General features: G+C 44.0%; 1 protein-coding gene across 1 annotated transcript; it reads right to left on the reverse strand.

Annotated features, from left to right (window-relative positions):
* EGLN3 (egl-9 family hypoxia inducible factor 3) lies at nt 1-26,921 on the reverse strand. Its single transcript, XM_079310239.1, has 5 exons — nt 26,432-26,921; nt 6,167-6,286; nt 4,400-4,536; nt 3,654-3,727; nt 1-2,558 (listed from the first exon to the last, which is right to left on the reverse strand). The coding sequence occupies exons 1-5, from the start codon at nt 26,786-26,788 to the stop codon at nt 2,521-2,523; spliced, it is 726 nt and encodes a 241-aa protein (XP_079166365.1). The 5' UTR covers nt 26,789-26,921; the 3' UTR covers nt 1-2,520.
* Nucleotides 26,922-27,853: the final 932 nt, after the last annotated feature.

Here is a 27,853-nt window from a genome sequence, read left to right on the forward strand (position 1 = left end):
TAATTGCTCTGTCACCTTTATATGTAATATAGATGAGGAAGATATTTGCAAAAAAAAAAAGTACTTTACTGACAATAAATGCAACTATACTGTTCCATGCTCCATTCACCACACATTGCTGACCACTGCAGAAACCTGGTACCAGCAACAGTGGTAACTGAAGTACCTTCCTTTTTCAGCTATTACACAAAGCCTTTCCCCTTCTACCACATTGTTTTTCCACTGTTCCAGGCTCCAGTAAGATGTGTACTACAAATGCTTTCTAGTTCATTTTCAAGGTTGCAGTTTCTAGAGGCAAAGTAATACTTGCTCTGCTCTATCTGGTTTTCCTCTTTTAAAATAATGTAGGAGTTTCAAATTTAGGTGCCATTATCAACTTTGCATAGTAATACAACAGGCTGTATTCCATCACCTTCTCTAAATAGCAATGCTGTCTTTTCCAACACTTCTCACATTTCAAAGGGTTACCTCTCACTCTCAAGGAAGAGTCCAAACTCTTCACCTCCCACATGAACATTTCAGCATGAGAATTTCAAGTTATCACTAAGTTTCCTTCAAATCTCAAATCTCTTCTGTTACTTAGAAGCAACTGTAGTAGAATTATGTTTTTCCTAACATTAAAAGACATTTATCATTTTCTAGTCTTGAATTCTAAGAATATTAGTCACACATGTTCCCTCATATTCCTCTCTTAGGGAGCACAGTGCTCAGGCCTGTAAGACCACAGCTGGATCTGTGGGAGAAGCCAGAGAGAATAAGGGGTTTCTTAGCACTGCTGTATTTACATTTAGCATTCACAGGCAGGCTGAACGATGCTCAGCTTTTCTTTTTAAGACACCAAACTGCTTTAAAAAATACCCCATTTTCTACTATATTTTTTCATGTCATGAAAGTTATTCCTTTTCTGTCCTATATTCCTTTTCTGTCCTATGCAGCTGCTACCTTTCTGTCACTGGCATTTAATAGTTGTCATTGCACACTACTTTTCCATTCCCCAGCTCAAGTGCAGCCCATCCCAGCACAACAACCCAGCAGAGTGTGGGGAAGCGATGCAGGGGCCAGCAGTTCAGACAGATCACCTCCACCACCACGGGCAGGTGGCACAGGAAAATATGGGACACTGAAGGGGGCATCTGTTTGGAACATTTAATAGGGTCTGACATACACACTGACAGCATGAGATAAAGATGAATGCGAGTGTATTAGGTTGAGAACAATTAGTGTGAGTGATAAATACATCCACTGCCAGCTCCCAGCTTCATTAACAGCTATTCTGAACTGCATAGTAAGTGCTGGTTGTAGAAGTTGAGACAGTTTGGAAATAGGTCACCAGTTACTCACTGAGTCCAGTAAGTTTAAAAATATAATGGAGGAAAAAAAAGTGTGCTTTGCCATTGAGTAACTCTGATCTCACAGCTTGGGCACAGCAGTGTAGTTACCTGACATCACCAAAATGGATCAAATGGAACTGAATTGCTGCTTCATTCAAATTACATATGCATGCAAAATTAAACAAGTGTGTTCACTAAGAATATGCAGCATAAAATCAAGTCTAAGTTACCCATTATTTATCATATATTTGTCAGACTGCCAGACATTTCCTTTCAGATTCATATCTATGCCACACGGAACACAGCAGATGGAGAAGTCACAAAGCAAACACTTCTCTACATATCACTGGCCTTAAGGGCCAATGCATTGTGTGCCATAAGCCTTCCCAGTTTGCCAGACTTTTGGGAGAAAACAGCTGTTTTACCAAACTGTGAAAATAGAAAACATACAACCCATCCTGCTCAAAATAGAAAAAAAATAGTTTTATGAAGTTGTGAACAGATACATAACTTCTTTCCCCTGAATCATGGGACAGAAAGAGTAGTATAGCTGCAAATCTAGAACGTGCCTCCTGAATAGCAAACAAAATCCAGAAAATGCAATGACTGTATAGACAAACATCTAGGAAGTCATGTTACCAAAGAGCTGAACCAATGTTCTGCACAGCAAAATGATGAACAATACATCAACAGGTCCATTTGGGACAGACTGTAAAATGGCCCTCTACAAATATCCAATTTAATTTCCCATGTCCAGTATCTCTCGGTGCCCATTAGCAGTCTCACAACTGATTTTAAACTTGCAAGGCTTCTTCCCATTGAACTAGAATTTTTTTTCCCCATAAAGTGCAAATAAGACTCAGTTTTTTACCACTAGTTCCAATGACCATTACCTTAGTTACAAGAGTGATCAAAAGTAATTGGCTGAGCCACTACCACTAGGCTTGAGTATCAGATACTCTTTTTTTTTTTTTTAACCCTGGTTATTTTTTCCAGCGAAAGGCAAAGAGAAATCAAGTCCTTCTTCTACCAGATGCAGCATAACAGGAGGCTGCCTTAAGTACCATCAGCATAAGATGCACATCCTAGACACAACCAGTGCATTCTCATGCATAAAAATGTTTTGCCCTGATTTGCTGGAAGTCATCTTTGGGATCTTATTTTCTCAAAAGAGTTCATGAACAGTTGATTAATCTTCATTAAGAGGTGCTTCTCTCTTCCTCGCATCTACATCAAAAAGAAGAAAAAGCAAGAAGTGGTTAAACCAGGGGCTTCTGACTGTATTCATCTGAAAACTCAGAAACAGAAAAAAAGTGGGTTTGTTTTCAATGCACAACACTTTCTATTTCAGAATCATGGCATGAATCCACTATGTGGACTCAACTGCTATATGACACCACACAGGTGTCATACATAAGGACAGTCACACAAAGAACTCGTACACTTGTCATATTTAGATTGAAGATGATTCATGCAAAACTTAAGTAGTCTCAAACTCTGAGACCCCAGATCAGTGATACTTTCCACTGCCTCTTTGCCCCTTTTTAATGATCCTCTTTAAGGGTGAAACCAGAATTTGCTTTGCATACAAGCTACGGAGATGACAACAGTCAGTTCTGAAAATCTTTTGATAAATTACAACTTTGCCCAGCTGCACATTTTTAAAAAGACATGTACACTCCACACTGTATTTTGAGGAGGCAGACCCTGAAGATCAGATTTTTGAACTGCTCAAAACAGCAAACCTTAGATCATGGTCCCAGGTTGGAACATCTGGGCAGCTCAGTCTGTGACTCATAGGCTATTACTACAGCAGCAGGTAGTGTGGCTGCCATTAGAAAGCTGGGTCACCTCTTTGTGGGCTTCTGCCCTTTACTAATGCAGAAGACAGACCCGATTCATTCAGAACATTTAGAGAACACAATCATTAAACTATTGGTGAAAGTCAAAACAGGGTACTAAATAGGGTTTGGAGGAAGCAAAATATACCACCCAAATAATGAAAGAAGAGCTGACTCCCTGTGACTGGAATAGTCACCAGGGTAGGAAAAAAAATCTCATTGAGTCATTTGGGACTCAAATGAGAAATTGTCTCTCCCATTCTCCCCATTTCTTTCATCAGGGATTCTAGGGCCAGGCCTGATCTGTCACAGCTTCTCCACTTAGCATAAAATAAAGCAATTAGAGGTGAAAAAGCTTTCTAAAAATGCATTATGTATGCTTGTAGCTATGGAACCACTCCTGGTCTGGCTCTGACTTTTGGAATATCAAAAGGCATTAAATTCTTTCTGGTGAACATTTATAAAAAAAAAAAAATCTTACCTGTTAAGTTCCTGAACTTCTTTTTGGCTTCTGCTCTTTCTTCAGCATCAAAATACCACACAGTCATGGCATATCTATAAAAGAAAGCAACCTTGCATTTCTTTCCATTTTTGATACTAAAATAGAGCACTGGAGTTTTATGCTCATGGAGAAAGTAAAAACAAAACTGCATTAGTAGACTAAAAAAGTAGAATGACAATGACATATCTTCATAGGCAAAAACAGACAGCATTTTAGTGTGTACTTTAACAAGTCAGATAGAAATATAGGTGAGAATTTCTGCTGGAGGCACAAAAGAGAGCACAGCCCCTGGTAACAGAGGGCAAAAGTAGGTCCAGACCTTTGCATGTTTGTCTGTTCTGGGACGCCTGTAGGCAGCTTGGGGGCTGCCCTGCGTCACATCAGCTTTTCACAGCCTGCTGACAGATGGTAGCCCTAACAATCCCTATAGTGCTACAAGGGCAAAAGAATAACCCAGCACCTCCCAGCTAAATAGCTATGCCCAGCTGGAAGATTGCTGCTCTCAATGGTTAAGGGCCTTTTTTTCAAACACATGAGGAAATGTACCATTCAAGCTTGCTCCTTCTTATCTAATGAGAGAATTCCCAATGATCCAAAACCAGGAATCTCACTCAACATCTGTCTATATTTTACACACATGTATTTAAACATGATAGCCATAATTTTGGATAAAAATATTGGTAGAAGATATGCTTTGGGTTTTTTCCTAGCCAAAAAACACTTACCTGGTTGCATAAGAAGGCTGGACTTCATGTGGATTCCTTCGATCTGACCAAAAAAAAAGTAGTCGGTCAAAAATCGGCTCAACATCTGCTACATAGGACTTCCCTTCTGGGAATATTCGAAGAATTCCACCATGCAGCTGAAAGAAAAGGAAAGATTGTCTTTTGAACATATAAACAGCCACATATTCACATGAAAAATAACTTATTTATCCCTCCTCCACACCTAACAAATGGGGAACAAACATGTAATAATAAACACGACAGCTACATGACAACCCTGGAAAACCTTACTGTGTCTCTTGGCCACTTCCATTTTACCAAACAGTTTGGAATGTTTCAGCACAAGCTGTAAAACTTCTCAAATATTATAGATCCCAGCCACCATTTTCCCTACTTAAAACAAAGCCTGGCTTCTCTACCATGTAATCTCTGTCTTTCCACATAACACGATTTTCAGGAAAAAGGTCTAGGTGATCTGCACACACTCTAGAAATTTCAAGAGATAAAGATGAACCCTGCCTCCTCCTGCTGCTGTTAGAAGGCTCTTTAGAGACTTTATGTTGCATCATAGAGTGCAGGGAAGATTCTGTCAGTGCAGGACTGACCTGACATGGTACCTCCATGCCACATGCAAACCTCAGTGAGAACTATTAAGTCAGATTTAAAGCCACATGGTTGCTTTCAAAGCCCAGTATGATTATACTCTTATATTGCATGTCCTCCAGCATACATTTACATGAAATCACTGTCACATCTACATAATAAACTCCATCAATGTCCTGAATTTCAGTTAGCTTTTCTTAGTGTTCACTTGGGTGCCTCCTCACTATCTGGGTAAGGGTGCAATGCACAAAATAAACTGGATATTTGCATTTCCTTCCACATCTCCTCCTTCATTTTATTAAATTGAGATGTTTCTCTGTCATACTCCCTGTAAAGGGATGTGCCTCTCTACAACACTGCATTTTTCAATGGCATTGCCTCATTATGTGAGCTCACTTATGGGGGTTCATAGCATTTACATGTGCTTAAAGAGCATATTGGCCTAAAAAGAGGTTAGAGAAGCAAAAAGCATTGAACAATTTTCAATTGATAACCCTTGTGAATGGTATGTGCTGCATTACAACAACAGACTTGCAAAGAGACATCCAGCAATTTTACAAACCCTTTTGTTTCTAATTTAAAGGTATGGAACATTCAAGGCTGACTTAACTGCCTTAGAGTATTATAGGCAGAAACAAAAGTACCACTCTGTCAAGAGACCCACTGGTGGAACCAAACCAGGTTCCTCTTCCTAAGCCCCACTGCTTCACAAATAAGAAAAGGGAGCTGCCCGAGTATCTTCTGCAGGTTAGCCTGAAGTATCAAGAATGATAAAGTCACAAATTTGGGCTGTCATTTTACTCTGCTCCCAGAATCCACTTATTCTGTAGTGAATTGATTTTTTCTGCTGTTTCCTCTAAACAGTGTTAAGAGCATACACCCAGTGCTTATAGCTTTATTCTATAGCAACAAAACAGTATGTGTATAGAAAGGGAGATAGGACGATAAGGAAACAGTTCAGAGTCTTACTTCCAAAGCATTGCCAAAAACACCCAGAAAAGGAAGAGGAGGGGAAAAAAAAAAAAAAAAAAAAAAAAAAAAAAGATGAAGAATGGACCAGCAGTTCAGAAGTTCAGAGTTCACAGACACAACGGACAGCTCCGAAGCTCAGTTTCCAAAGTGGCTTTTCCTTCCTGTTCTGCCTCAACCCCATGGCTTACTCACCTTGGAGTCCCAATTCTTATTCAGGTAATAAATACAGGTGATGCAGCGCCCGTCACCATTTGGATTGTCCACGTGACGAACATACCCAGTTCCATTTCCAGGATAGCAAGCAACCATGGCCTGGAAGATACAGATTGGAAAATAATTAATTCTATAAGATGCCTACTTTCAGTTTTCATTTGTTAAGCATCCTCCCACCACCAGTTTGACTCTGCATTTTTCAGATGATCAATCTAAAATCTAGAGCAGACACCACCTGAAGGTATCTTTGCACAAACGTCTTTCACAGGTCAGCTCATCCAGCATGAAATTCAAAACTGGAAAATAAAAACCCTTCATAATTCCCAATGCACACACTAAAACAAGAGGGAAAAAAAATCAGACCAGAGTAGTCCTATGTACAGTACAAGTTTGTTACAAGCTACGTGACTTTGAGGCAGTTTCAGCTGAAATTTGCTTGTGTTTCTACAGATAAGCAGTCATTGCAAAACTGATTTTCCAGTCATAATGAAAGTAGAAAGCAATCCCAGGATGTCATGCTTTACTAACACCATCTTCCTCTATTCATATCTTCCAGTCATTGTCATATACACCCTTATGACCAACTCAAAGTGAGTGTCCCTGGGAGGTGTTGGTAAAAGTCCATAGAGCAAAGTCTGCAAAAAGCTGCAACTCCTTTGTGCTGTGTTTGCACAGGGCAGTGCATGTTTGCTTTCATGGACTGAGCCACAGAACTAACCAAACAACTTTCAGAACGCACTTCTCTCTTTGATCATCTTCAGACTTGCTGATACCAACACTTAATTCATGGTTTAAATTTCACCTTGAATGAGGAGATAAGCCTAATATGCATTAGTCCAAACCACATGGCAATCAACAGGTCTTAAAAGGTTTTTTACAGCAGAAACATATTAAACTTAGTTGACTTAGCAGCTAATTAGCAACCTAAGCAGAACAAGGGAAGAGCAGGTGAGACTGCTGGTAGGGTACTAGATTTTTATCTCAGTCACTCTTCACTACTGGGGCTGCTTGGCAGTGATACCTCAAGACGCTGCAATAGAAATCTTGTTCCCGCTCTCCTGACATCTACAGATCGCTCGCCACTATTAGCAGCAAGAGTGATGGGAAATGATGGACTAAATTCAGCTGGAAAACTGCAGATAGCGTTCAGATGTGGTATCTGCAGAGATGAGGAGAGCAATTAGCACTCCTCAATCCATGTGCTGTGCTCCCACAAATGAGTTGTGCAGGAAGCACATGGTAGGCTCATATTCAGCTCACTATCCACCAGGATGACCTGAAGGTTCCCCTGGGGAGCAGAGCTGCTGGCAGCCCCCAGCCTGTACTTCTGCAAGGGGTTCTTCCTTCCCAGGGGAAGGAGTCAGATTTGCCATGTTTAACTTCATAAGGCTCCTGTTGGCCTGTTTCCCCAGTCTATCTGGTTTCCTTTTAGTGGCAGCCTTGCCCTCAAGGGCATGAATTTGTCCCCCTCAGTTTGGTGTCTTCTGCACAGTTGAAGAGTGCACTCTGCCATCTGTTTCAGGTTACTGATACATAAAAGTGTTTAACACAACAGACTCCATGACAGATCCCTGTGATGCCCCATTTGGTAGCAGCCTCCAGGTATAATATGTCTGCTTGACTATGACCCTCCAAGTCCAACCATCCAATCAGTTTTTCACCCATCTACTTTCCCATCTATACAGACCATAAAACCCTGACTTCAGACATAACAGTATTTTACATGCCTGTCCCACAGCATGAGGATATGATCGTGTACTGTTTACATGACCTGCTCCAATGATCTGATATGCACAGCTGATAATGTAATTGATACTTGGAGATTGACAGTATAGGTTTTACTAAGAGCAATTGAAATTTTTATCTAGGAACCCCAGAACTCTTGTTTTCTTCTTCCAAGCACATGTGAAAGGCATGCTGCTCTCATGGGACATAACAGGCACATGCTGGCTTAATCACAAGAACATTTTACTGTGCCAACAAACACCAGTACAGAAGCTATTGCCAGCCAGTGCCGTGGATCTCTTGAACCTTCTGCTACCAGGAACAAAATCTATCCCCAGGAGTCAGCCATGTATGAATTAACTTTTCTCCCCACAATGAGCATCAGAACAGCACCTGCAGGCAGCAGTAAGTCACCAGGGCCTGCTCTCCACACTTCAGGCCACAGATGCCAAGTGACCTGCAGGGTCAGGACATTGTGCTAAACAAAAGCACATACTTTTAATTCCAAGTAATAAGCCCTCTTCCATCACACCTGGCAGTTAGGAAGATGCCTTGCTGTAGATCCTATCTGCTCTGTTGCCATTCTGCTGTCACAAATGACACCAGAGCAGAACTACATTTCACTATCAGCCTGATAACAGCAGGAAGGGCCAATCTAGAGCACAGTGCTTGAAACAAGGTAAGGGCATAAGTCTGATGGAAACCACCAGCCAGCTGTATCTACACCATACTAATGGTATGAAGGAGCTGTGCCCCCACTGGTGAGGATAACCCACCTCATGCATTCTCCCATCCCAATTACTTGCACAGCACCTCATGCATTCTCCCATCCCAATTACTTGCACAGTACCTCATGCAGGTGCATCTTCACCCATCCCACACACAGTGAGCTGCACTAGGTCTAAAAATTAAAATAGTAACCTTTTGCAAAAATGGAGTTTTCATACACTGGGAAACATGACCCTGGTGCCCCTGAAGCCACTCCATCACTCCCCTCCTCAACCGAACAGGGACAGAAATAAAGTGTAGCAAAAGGCTCCTGGGTGGATGAGGACAGGGAGAGATCACTCAACAGCTACTGCCACAGACAGAACCAACTATCATGGGGAAACTGATTTAATTTATTGCAAATCAAATCAGATAGTGAGCAATAAACCCAAACCTTAAGACACCTTCACCCCCTACCTCTCCCTTCTTCCCAGGCTCAACTTCACTCCCAACTTTTCTTGGCCAGCAGTGGGTCCATCTTATAACTGGCTGGCACTGGCTCTGCAGACATGGGGGAAGCTTCTGGCAGCTTCTCATCTGCCAAAACCTTGCCCTGCAAACCCAACACATCCAGAGAGCTAAGAGCACAAGGAGAGGGGCAGTGATTCCAACAAGGAGGGCTGTGCTGGGAGCAACAGAGCTGCTGCAAAGGGCATGAGCACCTACCCTGCCAGTGAGACACATGCTCACCATACCACAGGGATGATGCTCAAGGGGAATACAATTCTGCTGACCAATAATACCTCATTTTTAAGTCTATGTACAACACAAAATTATGGTGGCCTTAAGTCTCTCTTTGGAGTGTAGACATTGCTCCAAGATTAATAAACTGCCTAAAGATCAATCCAATATTACTACTATTTTTAATGTCACAATCAAAAAGCTACTGAACAGCAGACTGAAGGGCAGATCCTAAAAGGGATTTAAGTGCTTTATTTACTATGGAAATCTAGGCAAAAGGCCAGAGTTTTCCCCGGCCTCCCCCACATAATATGTTCATTTAGCAGAACATGTGCTTTGTCTCCAACATTGATGCATAATTTATTTATTTACAGTGTGCACCTTTTACAACTGCAACACTCCATCCCTGGAGATTAAGTGGAACAATTCCCACAGGCCACACTATAGCTTAACTTTCCAAAAAGCAAAGAGAAAAACGTTTTCTAGTAGCAGCAGCGAAAGAAGAAAAGCAGAAGTGAAATATCCTTTTTCCTGGCACAGCGAATATTTGAATGAAACCTTAAACAATGAAGGGAAATCATTCTGGTCCTCCTAGAGACTGTTGAAATGATATCGAGCTTTATCAGAGCAATGGCTGGAACAGCTCCAGAGCAGATCAAGCTGGCCTCAGCAGGGATTCCAGCTGTTAGCAGTACTTTTGGATTCATTTAAAGCAAACAAGAAACAGGAGATGAGATGCGTGACCCAGACTTAATTTAGGTAATTTGTGAACACTGGTATTTGCCAGTTTAATGCATGGTCTAGCTACAAAAGCCAGAGGCTCAATAACAATAATCAAACCATTTACCAGGCGTGCACGTGGAGTGTTAGTAAAAAATGTTTCCTACACTTTAGGCTATTGTGTCCAGAAGAGCACACTCAATTTTTGGAAACAATTCCTTTCTTCATTAACCATCTCCAACCCTAAACTGATCAAACTAACTATAGAAGACAGTAATGAGCAGAAATACACCTAACTTTTTCTTTTTCAATACTATCTCTTACAATGGCTGTTGGTTGGCTTAACTTCCCAGAGTAAGCACTCAGAAAATTTCTCCAACACTGCTCTTTTCTAAGTTAAAAAAGAAGAGTTAGTCTTACACAACAGCTGAATAGTTAAAAATTGATATCCAGATACATGCCTTTGGAGTCACACATACACACCACCATATGAAGACCAATGCTCCAGCAGTCTAGTCAACCCTATTAATTAATTAAATTAATTAATTAAACCCTACAAAACTTGGAAAATGAAAAGTAAATCATCAAGACTAAAGCTTCTGCCCCGTTATTTTCAGGGATGTTAGCTTTCCCAAGAGGGTGCAAATCAACCACAAGTTAAACAAGTGGCAATTACCAGCTTTAGTAAGGACCCAGGAATCATCAGTATATTCCACACTGCACAGAAGCTTGCAAAAATAAGTTCTCTATCATTCAAAGTATTATACTCAAGTCAGCCAGAGAAATCTGCAAGTCAAACTGCAAGACACTATCAAAGTTTGAAGGCAGATAAAAAACAACTGTCCATTGAGAAGATTTCTCCCTGCCTCCCAGTGCTTCTATAAAGCAGAAAAACAAATTCTCTTTAGCTGATGGCCAGGATCATGCTGTGAGACATGATTTACAAAACAAGCAGCGCTAGAGCAGCCAGATACTTGGAACAGAATATTGCAGAAAATACCTCAGATAGAAGATGTTTGTAAGTAGAAATGAACAGTGCTTAATAGGAAGCAGTGGTGACACCAGGTCAGAAGCAGCAGCTCTCTGTGCTCCCTAGCATTAAGCCAGGGCCCCAGTGCACTCCCAGTGCAGACTGTATAGATGGCATTGTAACCCCATACTAATCCTGTATTTTACTCTCAGAATTAGTATGATCTTTGCAACCAGCAGGGAAAATCCTGACCTGTGCAACTTAATCCTGCCAACACCAACCACCCTTGCAGATTAAGCTAAAGACTCCACAATATGCTTTTCCATTTTCTGTGCCAGATTTTTGTGGTATATTGCTGAACAGCAGCTACTTTTGATCCCTTTTACAGATAATATCTGTGTACAGCTAGCACATCAGGTAAATTCAGAAGTTATGTGTAAAGTTAGTTGAAAGGTTCTACATAGGCACAAAGCAATGCTGATCTACAATATCACCACAATGGTTGTCTAGAAAACCAAGGTATTAATAAGAATTAACAGTGCTGTAGCCACTACAGCTTTCACATATATTTTTATTTGGCGGTACACTTCCTAAATTTTAGCCCAATATGTGGCTCTCAGTTCTGAATTTGAGGGCAAAAAAAAAATCACTTTTGACCAGTCCTCTAGGAAATGAAGACTACCAGGGTTCACTTGTTTGTCTTAGTTTTGAATGTATACTGTGCTCACCCTGATTCTAGTTCATAGATGTGCACAGTCTTTACATCCAGAAAGGGAAAGGCACCCAGCATGTTCTACATTAAAAGAACATGAGTAGTCTGACATTTCATGAGCAAAGAAAAGAGATTCTCAGTTGAGGCTTTATTGACACACAAACAGTATGGGGTGTTTCTTAAGTAATTTCTTATTGCACCCACATATTTTCTGCCACATAGCTTGTAATAGTTAAATATAAAATACTCATGAACCTTATTAAACATTAGCTTGTTTGAATTTATGAAAGTTAAAATATTCAATTGCTATAGTGAAGCATGAACTGGGACCATTGGTTTAACTTAATACTCTATAGAGATGGGAAGGAACAGAGGGAAGAAAATTATGTTGAAACACCAACAAACCACAGACATTAGCTTAGTGCCTGACAGAAAGGGAATCACCAGTTCCAAGAGGGAGTAAAATTCTGCTCGCTTCAGTCAAGCGACACATGAAATGAGCTTCAGTGGCAGTATTGCATGAGAAACTGGTCCCTCATTTCCTTGCAACAACTTAGTTATCAGTATTCAATCAAACTATCACTTGTAACTGCATAAAAACACCCTGTTTCCACAGATAGCATTTCCACCAGGTGGTCTCGTACTTGCTTCTCGTTGCTTACATGCAAGCTGGCTGATCAGATTTAGCTCTTCCAGGAGCTGAAGCCTCATCTCTCCTTTTTTATTTTATTTAGTCTTTTGCATGCACTGTTGTAGCTTCCTTGTTGTTTGCAGGTACATAAAAGCACTTTTAAAAAGTTTTTTTTGAGAAACAGCCTGAGGGTGGGAGCTGTGGGAAAGACTATTCTCCCATCTGCAGGAAAAAGATGCTAAGACACTGGTTTATTTTTGCTTACCAAGCAAAAAGTCTATTATTACCTGATAATATTCTGATTAGTGTAAAATGGAAAACTGTTCCTGCTTGTTAAATTGCTTCTAAGAACTAAGGGTAGAAACAAAGAGCTACCCATGAAAGCTCCATGCCACACAGCCATTGATGATTGGCATGTTATCTAGGTGTAGCTCAAGGAGCCCCTAATAAGCTTTCAAATCTTATGGAATATGTCTGTAAGGAAGCCAGATCACAGACTGACACTGCTTTAAAAATTAGCTTCCTCTAAAATGAATCTGTGATGGGGTTTAGGGAGCTTTTCCTAATGATTGGCAACAAAATTTAGTTTTTCATAGCCTATTAATATGAAGGACTGTTTCAGCCTGTGACAACTTTTTTCATTTTTCTTAACAGAACACACACTTAGAAATAAATCTGGATGCCCTTCAAGTTCAGGCTGGCAGCCAGAGCAGAGCCACTGTGAAATGGGAAGGCAGGGAACAGCCTCACATGTAGGCAGCAGCCACCGGTCTAGAGAACATGGAGCATTTGCAGAGCAGCCTTTGGAGACAGCAGAGTTCTGCTGAGCTGCTCCCATTGCTGGATATTTCCTGGGATCCTACAGGGTCCTGAAGTCAAGGGGCAATTCAGAAACTCTGAAAGGATCTGACCATGGAAGAAGCTCTCCAGGTTTCCAAGGGCAAAAGAGTCCCAGGCATTCATCTACCATTGTATGCAGTCTACATTGCTCACATTTTTATAAAGCCAAGTAAACTAACACTGCTTTCAGACCACCACCCAAATTCTCTGTATTCAGCCTCTGGGCATAGCAAGGAGAAAACAGAACACTGAAAGTTAAGGAAACAAATCTGAAACTGCCATAGGATAACAACAGTCCTTGCAGTGAGCATCTCTGCCTGTTGCAATAATCAAAAGAACTAACCTCCTTTCTTGCATGCCTAATTAATCTACATGTCTTTGCGCATGTCAATGAACACTTTTCTCCAGTAGTTCAAGTGCTTATCTCATCTCCTGCAAATGCAAAAGCAGTCTATATTTCTATTTTGCATCCCGCCGTGACCCAAGGCTCCGCGTTGGTGGGTGCTGTTCCCGGGCCGCTGTGCCTCGCACGCACGCACGCAGCGGCAGCGCCGCTCCAGAAGCGATTAGCGCGCCGTGAGAGCGGGCATACCATCGCGGCGGGACCTGCCGCTCACAGGGCTATTGCCCGTGAATTAGTTCAGTCAAGGATATTCAGATTAAGTCTCCAATTAGCAGCTGTAAACATGCGCAGTGCGCCGATGTATCAATAAAGGCTGTTGAGTTGAGAGAGACCGCCCGCCCTGCGCCTCGGCGCGCTGGCCCGGGGCCAGCGGGATGATGGCTTAACGACAGTGCTACGTGCGGAGCGTGAGGCGATCGGCCAGAGATGCAAACTTCGCTCCGGAGCGCGCCCCAGACACAGCCCGAGAGCGGAGAGGGGAAACCCGCACAGCAGCGAGCGCACAGCGCTCACCGCCCCTCCCGGCGCTCCCTCCTGCCTGCCAGCACGGGAACTGAGCCTCACCTCACACCGAAAAAACAAACTACTGTCTAATTACATCTAGGGTTATTTCTGCCTTTTGCTAAAGCCCTCTTTCATCACTCAGAAAACTCTTTCAGTCCTCTCCTCTCCCCGAAGAGCCAAACCTGGCCAAGCTGCACTAATGAGAAAGCATCCCAAGCAATTGATGCAGATGGAGAAAGCATCCCCTGTAATGAGCCCTGGGGGACATCCTGACAAGCACCACCCCCGCAGAAAGGCAAATTCATAAATAAGTGCAAGCTCATTAAGGAAATCTGTAAGGACTGTCCCTGTATGTTCGTTTCTCAGCAGGGAATAAAAGCCTGGTAACCAGCACAGATATCCTCTGAGGAACATGTCTCATCTATGGGCTAGAAAGACAATCTCAGTTCCCAAAATATTCCAGCCTTTCATTCTTCATCAACACGTCAGACCTCTTCAGTCACCCAGAGGATTACACCGCTTTTTTTTTTTTGTTTGTTTGCAACATTTAAAGAACTGCATATTCTGATGTGCTTGTGGTTGTATTAATAAAGGTCAGGAAATACAGCCACAACATAGGCAAACTTTCACTGCTGTCAGAGCTGCCAGAGCTGCCAACATCCTTTTCTTATTATTACCCACTTATTTTTAGCCTGTGGGCCAGTGAGCAACAGTGCCCATAAGACTTTTATCAGCTCACATTCGGTATGCAGCACCTCAAACACTTCCCACGGGGCAGCCCTGGACATCCTGGCAGGCAGAGATGATGAGCCACCACCCCGAAGCAGTGTGCCAAGGGAACAGAGGCACCAGCTGCCAAGGACAGTCCTTCCTTGAGGCCAACGCCCAGGATGCCTCTTGTGACCCTGCACGACCCCACCGTACCACAGGAGCACCACACTGGGGGAGATGTTTTCCTTTGCCCCCTTTGGCTCAGTGCAAAACACCCTTCACTGCCAGAGAGGAATGCAGGGTTCAGGGAAGCACATCACACTTGGCAGGTACCCCAAATATGCCTCAAGGGTCCTCCCTGTCAGATATGTCTGGGCTTCTGAGGCTGCTAAGACATCACTGTGCTGCATAAACAGAGAGATCAACATTCTTAAGTGCTTGTTATCGCAGCACTAACACCAAGTTAATGCTAATTGATGAGACCAGTTATCTCCTATGTTAATTTTGGAAGGAAGCCGTCTCACTCACTACCCACACATCTTGTGCTCACCCATACCTTTACATAGAACCTTGTCTAGATAACAGTATCCTGCATAAGATTTTTAATGAATATTTAAAGGTAAAACCCATTAAAATTATCTATAACAAATTACCATCAGAAATACTTTCTGCTATGGTTCAATAACATGTAGTCTTTACTTCTAAGGCTCTGCCTGCATATAAAGTTGTACTGCTCTGTCTACATGTGCACTTTGCAATAGTGCAATCTCTCAGTTAAAGTGGATAGATGTGTATTCAGTGAAACAAGATCTTCAGATTCAAGGGAAATTTATAATAATAAAAACTGTACACCTGTTCTAAGGTTAGGCAATAAAATGCATTGATTAAAAAAACAAAAAACAAATCTTCTTAGGTGTTTTATTGCCTTCCCTCTCCACCATGTACACAGCTGGTACTTGCACCACTAAGGTATGTGTAGACAGACACTTGGCAACTCTGAGCAAAGCAAGCACGCACAGACCACAAACTGACTGCAGCCTTACATCTCCATGTCTTAAAGATATTCACAAAAGCTCTCAACTCCTGAACAAGGAAGTCTGCTCCTTAACCCAGGCATAGATTAGGATAACATCAGATTCTGTATTTAACAGCAGCTGCCAAATTCCCAGTTCCCTTTTTCCACTGGTCAAGCGTCTCCCATGGATTTATGCTGCCACCACCTGACAGAAGAGACCAACCCAAAGGCCAGCTGTGTTGTGGCCACTGACACAGGCTTAGACTGTCCTGCTGGTACAATGGCCATGCACAGGGACACAGCCATGCCTGACAGGTTTCAGCCTGCTCACACCTGCTGCTCTGCTTTGCTGCAGTCCCCTCTGGAGCCTTACCCAGTAGCAGCCCTTAGGAGATTTCTCAAGGCCCAGTTCAGGATTGAGTCTTACAGCAATCATGTTCTATGGCATCTAAGGCAGTTTCTGCAGGAAATACTGCAACTGTTGAGCAAAGGAGGCAGTCTCTCTGGTGTGAGTTCAGGATGTTTCCTGAGGATGCAGAAAGCCTGGAGTGTTCTTTCTGGCCCACTTCCCTCCTTTTTCCTCTTCCTCTCCATAATCTCTCTTCTGGCAGCCAATGTGACAAGACCAGTATGTACTCAGAGCCACCACAGGAGAAGCCAAGGCTGAGCCAAGCTGGAGGCTGGACAGAGGCTGCTCTCCCAGGCTGCCAGCTGGTTGGGTAGCCAGAGGAAGCAGCTCTCTTCCCTGGGATGGACATGAGAGATAGTCACTGCAGAGGCATGACAGGCTGTGGTAAAAAAACAGCTGGTAGGGGTCCTACAGCTGGCTTTGCTAGAGAGATGGTGTACAAATGCATCTCTGTGGTGGGAAGCTCAGAGGGGGAAGGCAGGACAGATGCTTGAGGGGAAGGCAGTTACATATGCCCATTTCAGTGTGGGGGTCAAGTAAATCCTGTATCTGCCCATGACTATGGTCACCATTGGCACAAACATTGCCTTTGCTAACTGCAGCCAAAGCATTGTACTAACACAGCTTTAACTAGCAGCACCAGCTTCTACAGATGGTAAGCAGTGAAACATGCTTTTAACCAAGTGCCAGCAAAGAAAAAAAATGTATTTCAGTTGCAGACATCCAAGTGTAAAGAAACAAACAAAAACAACGTCAACTACATTTTTACTCTTGCCAAGAAATTTTAAGTGCAAATGTGAGGCTGCACTGAGCCTTTAAGTCACCAGTTAAACATCAAGTAATGCACTCAAATATCTTGGTAAAATGCACAACTTTAACACTTCCGTGTTTGACCACCATTAAATGTTGAATTACACCAAATTTGGCAATGAGGACTAGAATCCACAAATCCTCTCACTGCTCCTTCATGAAGAGGAAGTCTGTAAAACAGTTAACCAGGCAGTGACCCTTCCTGTTGCCTGCTTCAGAGAAACCATGCACGTGCTCCATACAGCAGATGAGATGACAGAGGGTAAATCCATTTACTTAGGTGGAAACACTGGTGAATATTGCCAAGAACAGAGTTATCAATACATTATGGGGGACTCTCTCCTGCTTGTGCACATCTACTTATATGACATGGCTTTTATGTCTTAACAGCAGGACATGTTACAGTATTTATGGTGAAGCTTCTCTTTTTTCCACTTTTCAAACCACTTTACCAGATTTCCTGTGGGAAATCAGCAGGGGAAGGTCCACTTAACACATACAGTCTTCAGCACCAAAGCACAACACCCAAGGACTGTTAACAACCCAGGCACAGGTAAATTGAGGACTAACTGACATTTCTACCATCCCACCACTTCTTTAATATCTTCTCTCAAATTCTCTGGTTCTGCTCTATTTTTTCTACCCACATGGTCCAGTGAGGGGCTGTGAAAGATGCTTTCTTCACTCCCTGGAGTCCCAAGGCAGCCAGGAAGATCCATGCTGATTTCCACCACCAAAGTCTGCTTTTCTCACACCCCAGGCTTCTCCCATTCTATATGGCATTCCCCACCACACACTGTCCATCCCTCTCCATGCATTTCTGGAATAAGTGCTACTGTTAATGGTATTAAGACAAGTTTGCCATAAGACAGTCGGTTAGTTGCAAAGGTCAGATAAAAATCATAACTACTATCCATTTCATCAAGTAAAGTTCCTTGCTGCCTCTCAGGAGGCCACATAAAATATGACTTGCATTTCAAATATAAGAAAAAAGACCAGGGATGGCACAAGAAATGCAACTCTTCCTGAGGGTTTCCAAGCACATTCTAACATAGTCTAAGCCAAGCACCAGAATATGTGCTTCAGGTCCCATTGATCTGAAAGAGCCTTTAAGAAAACACACTTAAGTGAATTGATGAACCAGAGCCAAAATTTTAAAAAACATTTGTCTTATCACTTTGTATAAAAAAATTACAGTGCAAGAACACATAACCAATGATTAATTATATTATGACTTACAGGAAATATGCAGACATATATCTTGTTTAGATTTTCAGGTCCAGAAAAAAAAGCACAGAAAACAGACTATTTATTTTGACCAAAAGATTCACATGAACTAGAGAGATAAAAGACTCAAAATGGTTATCTTTTTTAGCTACAAAGTAGGATACAATTCCCTGATGTTTGGCAAAAGACATGACTACTCTGCCACTTCCAAATGCAAAGCTTTGGACAACCTGTGCTGCTTCCAGTCAATGTAGATAGAGTGCTATGCTGTACTCCTGTCATTTACACTGCTCATTTTTATCTGGGTGGCTAAACATGAACATTTAGTAAGCCTCCATGGAACCACTACCATCAGCAAAAATCCTGAATTACTTTATTTGTGAAAAATCAGAGCAACAAGTAGGTTGTTTAATCAATTGCTTTCTACTAAGTGCTTTGCATGTTGGCACTAAGTTTATTCACCTACTAATCTTATCAAAGCACAATGTCAAGAGAAAAATGACTGTAGGGGGAAAGCTCCTTTCTGTCACTGAGAGATAGTACATGCATATGTGTGAGTGATGGAGGGGAAACAGAGCAAACAGCTCTCTCCAAATCATTCACAGGAATGATCATGAGTGGTGTGCTGATGGGATGACGTGCCTGTGAATAGTTTAAACAGTAAGAGAGATGATTTACTTGGCATGAGCATCCTTCATGATCTTACTTCACCTCACTGACTGAATAGAGAGACCTTCTCGCTTTTCTGACCAACTCTGTAATCTCTTTTCAAAGCAATAAAAGTTCTAAACCAAATTGTTGTGTAGTGTTATGCATCTGTCAAAATCTTCTGTCAAGCCCCACCAAGTTCTGTACCACTGCATCAGCTATTCACCCTGGAGCCCACCATAGCAGCCATCAGCCATGAGCACAGGCTCCAGAAGCAGTTTCCAAAACACCTCTTCCCATGAGCTCCTCTACTATTAAATCTTACCAATAACTTTTTACAGAAACTTAGGCAGATGTGTTGTTGGCAGCTTTCTAACATTGTTTCAGTCTTCAGCTTTGTGACAGAAGGATTACAGTCATGAAAAATCCAACCCAGGGCTTTAAATTCCCTCAAGCTGGTATGCACACATTCTCCTTTACCATGGATCTAAATAAACCACTAACACTTACTCCCTTCCTAATCTCCTCATTCTCTCAAAGCCATCCACTTTACAAGATGGGTGAGTGCTATGGGGTCTGCTGGTGCCAAGGGACAACTTGCTCCTGGCCTGCTACACAATGGGAAAACTCAATCCAATTGCTAGAGGAGCAGAAAAAAGTGAATACATCAAAGAAACAAAAAAGAAGAAAGTACCTGGTCTTAGTAAGAATCATCTTGAAACATTTGATAAAAGTATTGATCTCTTCCAAGTGTTTAGGAAACATCAAAAATTAATCTTGTTAAAAATGCATTCATGCTTGGATCACTACTTCCTCCCTCTCTCATTCCTTCCATAGACATATGGGAAGAACTTGCAGTACTGCTGAACACCACCACCTCAGGGAAAAAAAAAGTTTAAAAAAAAAAACCTGTGCAATATGGAAGAGGACGAAGAAGATACTTCTGTGTAATCAATCAAGCAAATTTCTCAGGATGCAACAAGCAGGATAACTATTATACTGAGCCACCACCCAGATAAATTTGGAAGTTAAAGAAAGAAGAGTTTACTGTGACATCAAAGACATTGGGATTAACACAGCTGGAATCCTTAATGCAAAGTAACAGGCCACTTTCACCGTGTACCTCCTGTACTGCAGCAGTGTTATGAAAACCAATGTCTATTTTAACATATACTACTATTAGCAGTGAACTGTATGTAATGGACTGAATTATTCATTAACAATTACCTTGGGAAAAGGCATACAAATATTAATAGCAAGGATCATTAGGAAGAAATCCTTTGCAGAAGGGGTGATTAGATACTGGAATGGGCTGCCCAGGGAGGTGGTGGAGTCGCCGTCCCCGGAGGTGATTGGATGTGGCACTGAGTGCCATGGGCTAGTTGACATGGTGGCGGTCAGCCACAGCGTGGACTCAACGATCTCAGAGGTCTTTTCCAAACTAATTGATTCTGTAATTCCATGGCCAGCTCTCCTCCCTCCCAAAATGCAAGCTCAGCGGGACAGGGCACTGAACTCTGAATCTTGTCATTTCCCCAGCAGCTTTCCCAAAGATACTGCACCTTGCGATGCCACACACACCCTTGGGAGTACAAAGGACAAACACTCCCCATACACAGAGACCTTCATGCCATCTGTATTACAGTTACACAGGCATTCCGTGAGCAGTGAGTCTCATATAAAGCAAACTGAGTGGCACATACTTATTTAGGGCTTGCAAGTGATCAAGCCATTGGTCAGCACACCAGTTAGGCAACCTCTGCCAAGTCCCTGGCATTAAGAGCTGACATGGTACCAGCAACAGCTGCTACCAGAGCAGGCGTGGCAATGAATAAGAAGTTTCTGCAGAAAATGTGTGATCAATACAGGAGAAATTGTGAAAAACTTCACTGCTTTGCCACCATTGTGTAACACCAGAGTCTAGCAAGACTCACAAACTGCTGGCCTGCAAAACTACAGACAACAACAAAAAAATTGCCCTGATGCCACAAAGACGTGCACAAAGTCAGAATAAACAGATCATTCATATCTTTACATTGCCCTTCACTTACAGGATTAACGACCCTCTGCCTTTCTCTGGGACTGTGGCTGTAAAGCACGTGGCCAGGCTCCTGGCACAGTGTGATGCAGGTCGCTGGCAAGAGGGGAAAAGGAGTACCAAGAGAAGCCACCTGACTGACAAAGGCTTTGGTGTAACACACACTGAAGGTAGCATGTTTTTGCTACTGCTACCATGAAATAAGTTTTCCAGTGCACTACAGTCAGTTTTTTAAGAGTGATGATAAATAACAGCTACTGAATTCACGCTGCTTGCAACTTCAACATCTGAGTACCAACACAAACACCTTTCCCTAGAGGCTTCCCATGCTTCTGAACCCACTTTCAGTTATGTGCATCACTGTCTGTACAATATTGATTCATTTCTCCAATACCCTACCCCTGCTGAAAGAAGAATTTATCCAAAAAAGATTCTCCAAGTGCCTCTTTCAGAGTAGTTCTTTTGAAAGTTTCAAAAGTCATTAAGAATAATTTGATGAAGAAAAACAAGTGTTAATATGCCCAAGTTTATACTCATCTGATTGTCAAGTAAAAATTATACATTCCTGTGTATAATTAACCAGGCTAACTAATCTTGCTTGATAAACACGGATATAAACATCAGCTTTGACAGAGAGCCAAAGCAACCACACTAGGATCTGTGCCAATGCTGAATTCTTCAGTCTCATATCATAAAACGACTTGTCTGTTGTATTTACAGTTCCAGTGGCTCTGGACTCTGCCGGCAGCTGGCCAGAAGAACAGATTTGAACTTATACTTTATGCCAGAACATGTGCATTTGATTAGAAGGAAGAAATTATGCATATTATTTCTTCTGGATGGTGGTATTCATCAGACCTCCCATTGTAAACTAATTGTAAGATATGCTTTGCTACCCACATATCAAAAATACTTTGGAGCATACAATAAATCAGTATATCTCAAGAGGCAGTACCACTCTTCAGACTACGATAGCTATAGTTTTCTGTAACCCCACTCTTCAAATCAGTACTTCAATCAGAAAATTCAGCATTTCACTGTGTTTTAATTGCAAAGGATAGAATTTGAATGTTACAGAACAGCACTTCTTTCTTCATATATAAATGCAAAAATACCTCATTACCTGAGTTGAGGGACTTTGCAAAACTACTCCTGTGATATCTCATCCATTTATTCAATCCTTAGGGACAGAAATTTTGCTAACAACCTGCTAGGCAGCCCATATTTCAAAACTTACCTAGGAACACCCCATCATGTGATAGGCAGAAGAACCCACTCTGTTTCCCAGCAAACACTCATTAAACTGTCACCACAAAAGACCTGCTTCTCCTGTGACCATTAGAGAGAGTCCACCAGGATGGGATGAGCAGGTGTTATGGCAATAAGCACTGGGAGGTAGTTTTTGAGAAGGTTTACATCCCACAGGGATTTCTAAATTAACTAATTTCACACTGAAAACACTTTTTTTATCTTCAGGCCATACACTTGACAGTGAATGTGAGCAGTTCTGTTCTGAGCTGAAAACATCAGTCGCAGGCTTCCTTTGACACAGAGCAGCTCTTAAGATTATGAATTCTTGCTTTATTTTCTAACCAGCAGAACTCACTGGTGTTCAGCAGGTGCAAGACGGGCTCAAGGTTCCCAGTGGCAGGCCTGGCATGGATTTCAGCCCTTGGTGGTACCCAGGAAGGTATGTGTGACTCAGAGCAGGACGTGCTGCTCTCACGACGAGGTGCAGAGTCCACTCAGAGTGCAGCCACACCAGTTCAAAGTACCAAAGTACCTTGCAGCCCCCGCCACGAGGGCCAGCGCAGCCGCTGGCAGCGCGTCAAGCGCTGACTCAGCTGGGGTAGCCCAGGGCAGCAGGCACGGATGGCGCTGCTCTGGGACCCTGCCCAGCCACAGGGAGAGCCCTTCTCCACAGAGGGGAATACCACAGCCTCCTAGCAGCAGGTGAGTTACCCAGACACCCCACTGCAAACACAACTTTAGCATTTCCACACACCAGACAGCCAACCTGGTTTCTGCCATACTCTGTCCCCTGCCTCCTCACATCAGGCACAACCAAGATCCCACAAGCTCCATGAAATCTTAAAAAAAATTTAAACAAATTTTAAAAAATACATTCCAAAGGCACTCCACCTACTACCAAAACATCTCTCGAGTCTTGCAGAAGAAATTTACAGTACAGTGTTTTTCTACAGGGTGCTCCTTCAAGCCCCTGAAAATGCCAGTTAAGCCCAGGAAGGAGCTTTGGGACCTGGGGAGTCAGAAGCTGCAGCACATCACCCTTTCCCCTGCAGTCCTGGATCATGACCTGAATCCAGAGGGCACTCTGGGTGACTAGCCTCACAGACCAAGCTGCAGCTTTGCTTCTGACCTCAAACACCCACCAGCGTTCCTCCACCAAGTAAAGCTCCAGCAGAGTAGTGAAGCTCCTCAAAACCAGCCAGAACGGCCTTCTGCATGAGGACATCAGTCTTCTCTGAGGAGATGACTGAACTTGGGTCAATTATCCCTCCGTGACATCCTTACCCACTTCCCCACTAGAAAAGGAGAACCATTGTATTATCTTACTAGAAAATGGAGACTAGTTGATGAGAATGTAAAAGCCAACTAGAAGTGTATTTGGTCTGTCAACCTTTAAGCATGTTTCAATCATTTAACCAGCTAGTATTTTAAAATATGACTTACACCAAAGATAGATCTGTATCACTGGTCTGCAAAGATGAAAGGTTACTTTTCATGATCAGCCCTCAAAAGTCAACCAGCAGCTCCCATGAATATCCATCACCCTTGAAAATTTTACTTCTGTTCATTCTCTTTGATGCAATCTTAACTTTCTTGAAATGCTCTTGAAATTAATTTGGAAACAGCACAATCCAACTGACTTGTTTCTCTCATTTAGCTGAGAGGAAAATTTCTTTTATTGGACTAAAGTTGTTCAGGTCTTATTATGTTTGTGTAGCTACAAAATATGAAGCACTTCATGCTAAACTGACATAATCAGACATAAGTTCATTTACTAGGCAAATCTCTCCCCCTCCCCCAATACTTAGGCTGAAGACTAGAGTCATATACTTATTTAAAAGTATAAACCTTTAAATAATGATGGGCTGATATGACATAAGTACATTTTCATGATAAACTGAGTTACCATGTACCTAAAGGCTTACATTTTAAACAAATCTTTCAGAACTCTTATTTCCGACTAATATTGATATCCCAAAACAATAAATTACAACAGCATATGTCCCACAAAGAAGTTCTGGTCCAGTTGCCCATGAACACCCCACATCCCTACAAATGTTAAGCTGTCAAAGTTTTGTGGGCATTCATTTACATGCAAAATCCAACAGATTAAATAAAAATACATTGGATTTAAATTTGGGATTTGTGTGTATGCATTCATAACACTTCAGAAGGTTTAATGGTGTAAGAGAGATGTCTTAAACCGACGTGGGAACCTGCATGTAGTAGTCAGTTGTTAGTCACAGGAATAATCTTCCTGCTGAAGGCGTCCCACATCTCAGTTACAGACAGCAGCTGCTATTCCAGGGCCTCACATACCCATGGTACTTATTATTATTATAACAAGGGGGTTGGTTACTATTAACATCTGATGAAAACTCCTCTGCATTTGGTTTTACAAACAACATTGAGATATAGAGTCTCTTCAAGTCCTGAACTGTTGCCTTGCACTTCCATGTGCTGTTTGGAGTCTGACAACAGACATTAAAGCACAAGAGCCAAAACTCTTTCTTTATAGCAAAGAGCTTGCTGTCTATTTATAAAACAAGTTCTGTTCGCTATTACTATTTGTACAAGAATGCCCTCAAAAACACCAAACTCTTTTAAAATCATCTCTACAACTCAAAGGCATTGCCCAAATGACCTTTCTTCCCAGTCAGCACCAACAGCCTCCATTCATCCATTCAGATTTGTTTTCCAAATACCTTGCAGAAAGGATGGACAGCCTCCTTACAATCCAATCCAACTTTTCAGTAACCCCCCTCAACATCCACCCCTACACACACCCCCTCTTAGCCAGAAAGGCACTTTCAGTAGTAAACAGAAGTCATCAGAGAAAGGATGAGGATGACCTTAAAGGTGTGCCAAGGCAAGATGGTTATTTATATCTCCTAAAACCAGGCTCTCAACAGAAGTAAGTGAAATCCAATCTAAGCACATTTAAAAACATATCTACCCAAGCTTTAACTGAATTGATGATGAGCAATTCAGTGGAGCTAAGCATAAGGAACAATGCTTCAACCTTTCATTATTCCCACTACTGTGTGTATTTGTATGGGGGTGCATGCACAGATTTCAGTGTGTTCCCAAGCAACTGGTAAACATCACTGAACTTTTAATTGGTAACATCACTGAACATCATCTTCGTTTTTCAGAAGGAAATCTTAGTACCACTCACACATGTCTTTAGTCCAGTGCAAGTTAGGATCGAGAGAAATGCCTAACTTCTCCCTATTGTACTCTTTTTTAAAGTTTCATTAGTTTTGCTTCTGGCATATCTCTAAAATCAGTGGACCTTTTGAAAATTTACTATGCCAAGTCAGAAATAAAAGAAATAAGGATGTTTTCAGTATTCAGGACAACAAAGTAAACTTATTTCCAAGCTAGTTTGCTTTGCCATGACAAAACAGACAAGGAAAAAAAAGACAAGTTATCCCCAAATTAATGGCACTGCAAGTGCAAAAAAACTTCATTGGGAAAGAAACTAATAATACAAGTGTCCTCTCCATTTCTGAAAAAGCCTGGAAAAAAAACAACTTTTCTCTTTAAAACGAACGTGTGCTGTGTTCAAACGAAACATCCCATATTTGTGCATACTCGATGCAGTAACGATAACCTCTTCAGCTGTGGAACGGCGACAAGAGTTGGAACCTCGAAACTATATAGGATACTACTACTACATGGGCGAAAACATCTAAATAATCGGATTAGAGCCAGGTACATTCTCAGGGAGGGGGTGGAGAGTTGTCTCTCCCCAATACGTAGCCCAGGTTAGACGGTTTTGGTCCACCCTGAGCGCACCCAGGTGAGCGCAAGCTCAAGCGGGGTGCAGCCCCACCGCGAGGAGCCGGCTGCAGCCCCAGGGACGGCTGCGAAGTGATGCTCACACAGGGGAAAAGGCAAGGGACTGGACGGGGTCCGGCAGCCCGGCGAAAAGCCAGCACGGGAAGCGGCAAGGAGCCGCCCCGGAGCGCTGCTGGCACCGGCAGGGCGAGGGACCAGCAGCGGGCAGGCTGGAGAGCGGCACGGAGCCCCTGAGGAGCGCACGGCACCGGGCGGTGCTGCGGGACACGGGCACCGCCGTAGCGCGGACAGTCGAAGTTCCCGCAGGTCCCGGCGGCAGCTGCCAGGCGGGACGGGCCGGCTGGGAGCCGGTGCCGGCGGGCGGGCAGGACCCTTACCTTGGAGCGCTCTTTCACGTAGTACTTGCCGAGCCGGCTCCCGCAGTACATCACCAGCCGGTCTATCAGCGTGAGGAGAAAGTTGATGGCCTCGCAGCCCTCCTCCGTGCCTCCGATCCACTTGATCTGGTCGCCGCGGAGATGCCGCTTGGCCACCCCGCGGCTGGGGCCGGCCAGCTGCCCGTCGGCCAGCTCCCCGTCGCGGTGCATCCGCTTCACCCGCTCCAGCACGCAGTCCCCAACCACCTCCCCCAAGAAGTTGTCCAGGTAGCAGAAGCCGATATCGTGCAAGCAGGGCACGACGTACTCCAGGGCGATTCTCTCCAGGTCCAGCCTCATGATGTGCCCCAGCGGCATGGCGCGGCGGGGACGGGCGCGCCGCTGCTCTGCCGGCACCCGCGCTGCGAGGCGATGCCCGTCGGGCCGCCGTCCGCTCCAGGCCGAGCCGGGCAGAGGCTCCGCCGCGGCGCGGGGCCAGGCGAGGCGAGGCGAGGCGAGCTAAAACTTCGGGCGCCGCGGGCTCGGCTACGCACCGCGGCCCGGCGCTGCGGGAGCGGCGGTGCTGCCGGAGCCCTGCGCTGCCGCTACTGCCGCCCCAGCGGTGTGCGGGAGCGGCCCGGGCCGTGCGGGAAGGGCGGGGCAGCCCCGCCCGCCGTGAGGAGGCGCAGCCGGCCCCGCGCCGGTTAATACGCCGGCTACGTGCGGGATGTGTGCTCGCGCCGCCGCACGTGGGAGGGGCCGCGCGGCGCCGCCACCGCCCCGCCCCCTCCCGCCGGGCGGCCAATGGCGCGGGGCGGGGCGGGGCCGGCCCGCGGGCAGCGCGCGGCGGGGGCTCCCGCACGTGCGTGGGGGGCGTGGCCCGCGGTCCCGCGCGCCCCCGGAGCGGGCGCGGGCAGCGCCATTGAGGAATTCTGCCCTGGCATGTCGGCCGCGACCCCCCGCCGGGCCGGGGCACCGCGCCTCGCCCTGCTCCGCCGCTCCGGAGCTCTTGAAATAGCCCGAGCGAAGTTTGCCAGCGTCCCGCCGGGGCCAGCGGCAGTTTCAGCACCAGACGGAACTGTTGCATTAAGCGGCAGATACGGCTTTTGTGGCGAGGAACGCACTGCTTTATAAAAGGTTTAAATAGCAAAATAGCACTTCCCTGAATTATTTTTCCCAAAGGGGCCACCAGGTTGCTTGGCTCTGGTAGCAGGAAACACCTCCCGGACCATCGGCGGCTTCGTGCCACGGCGGGATAGCTGCGGGCAAACCGTGACAAACTTCCTTCCAAACCGAAACTCGCCTTTCCCCCTCGCCGGTAACACCGTCCCTGCACCGGCCGCCAACTACGGCCCCGCTGTCGCTGCTGGGTCTGTTCGGACCGAGCCGAAGCGAACAGCACACAACCGCTCAGCCCCTCTCACACACGCAGCGTGCCCGGCA

The sequence above is a fragment of the Erithacus rubecula genome (assembly GCF_903797595.1).
Source record: "Erithacus rubecula genome assembly, chromosome: 6".
NCBI classification, from domain to species: Eukaryota; Metazoa; Chordata; class Aves; order Passeriformes; family Muscicapidae; genus Erithacus; species Erithacus rubecula.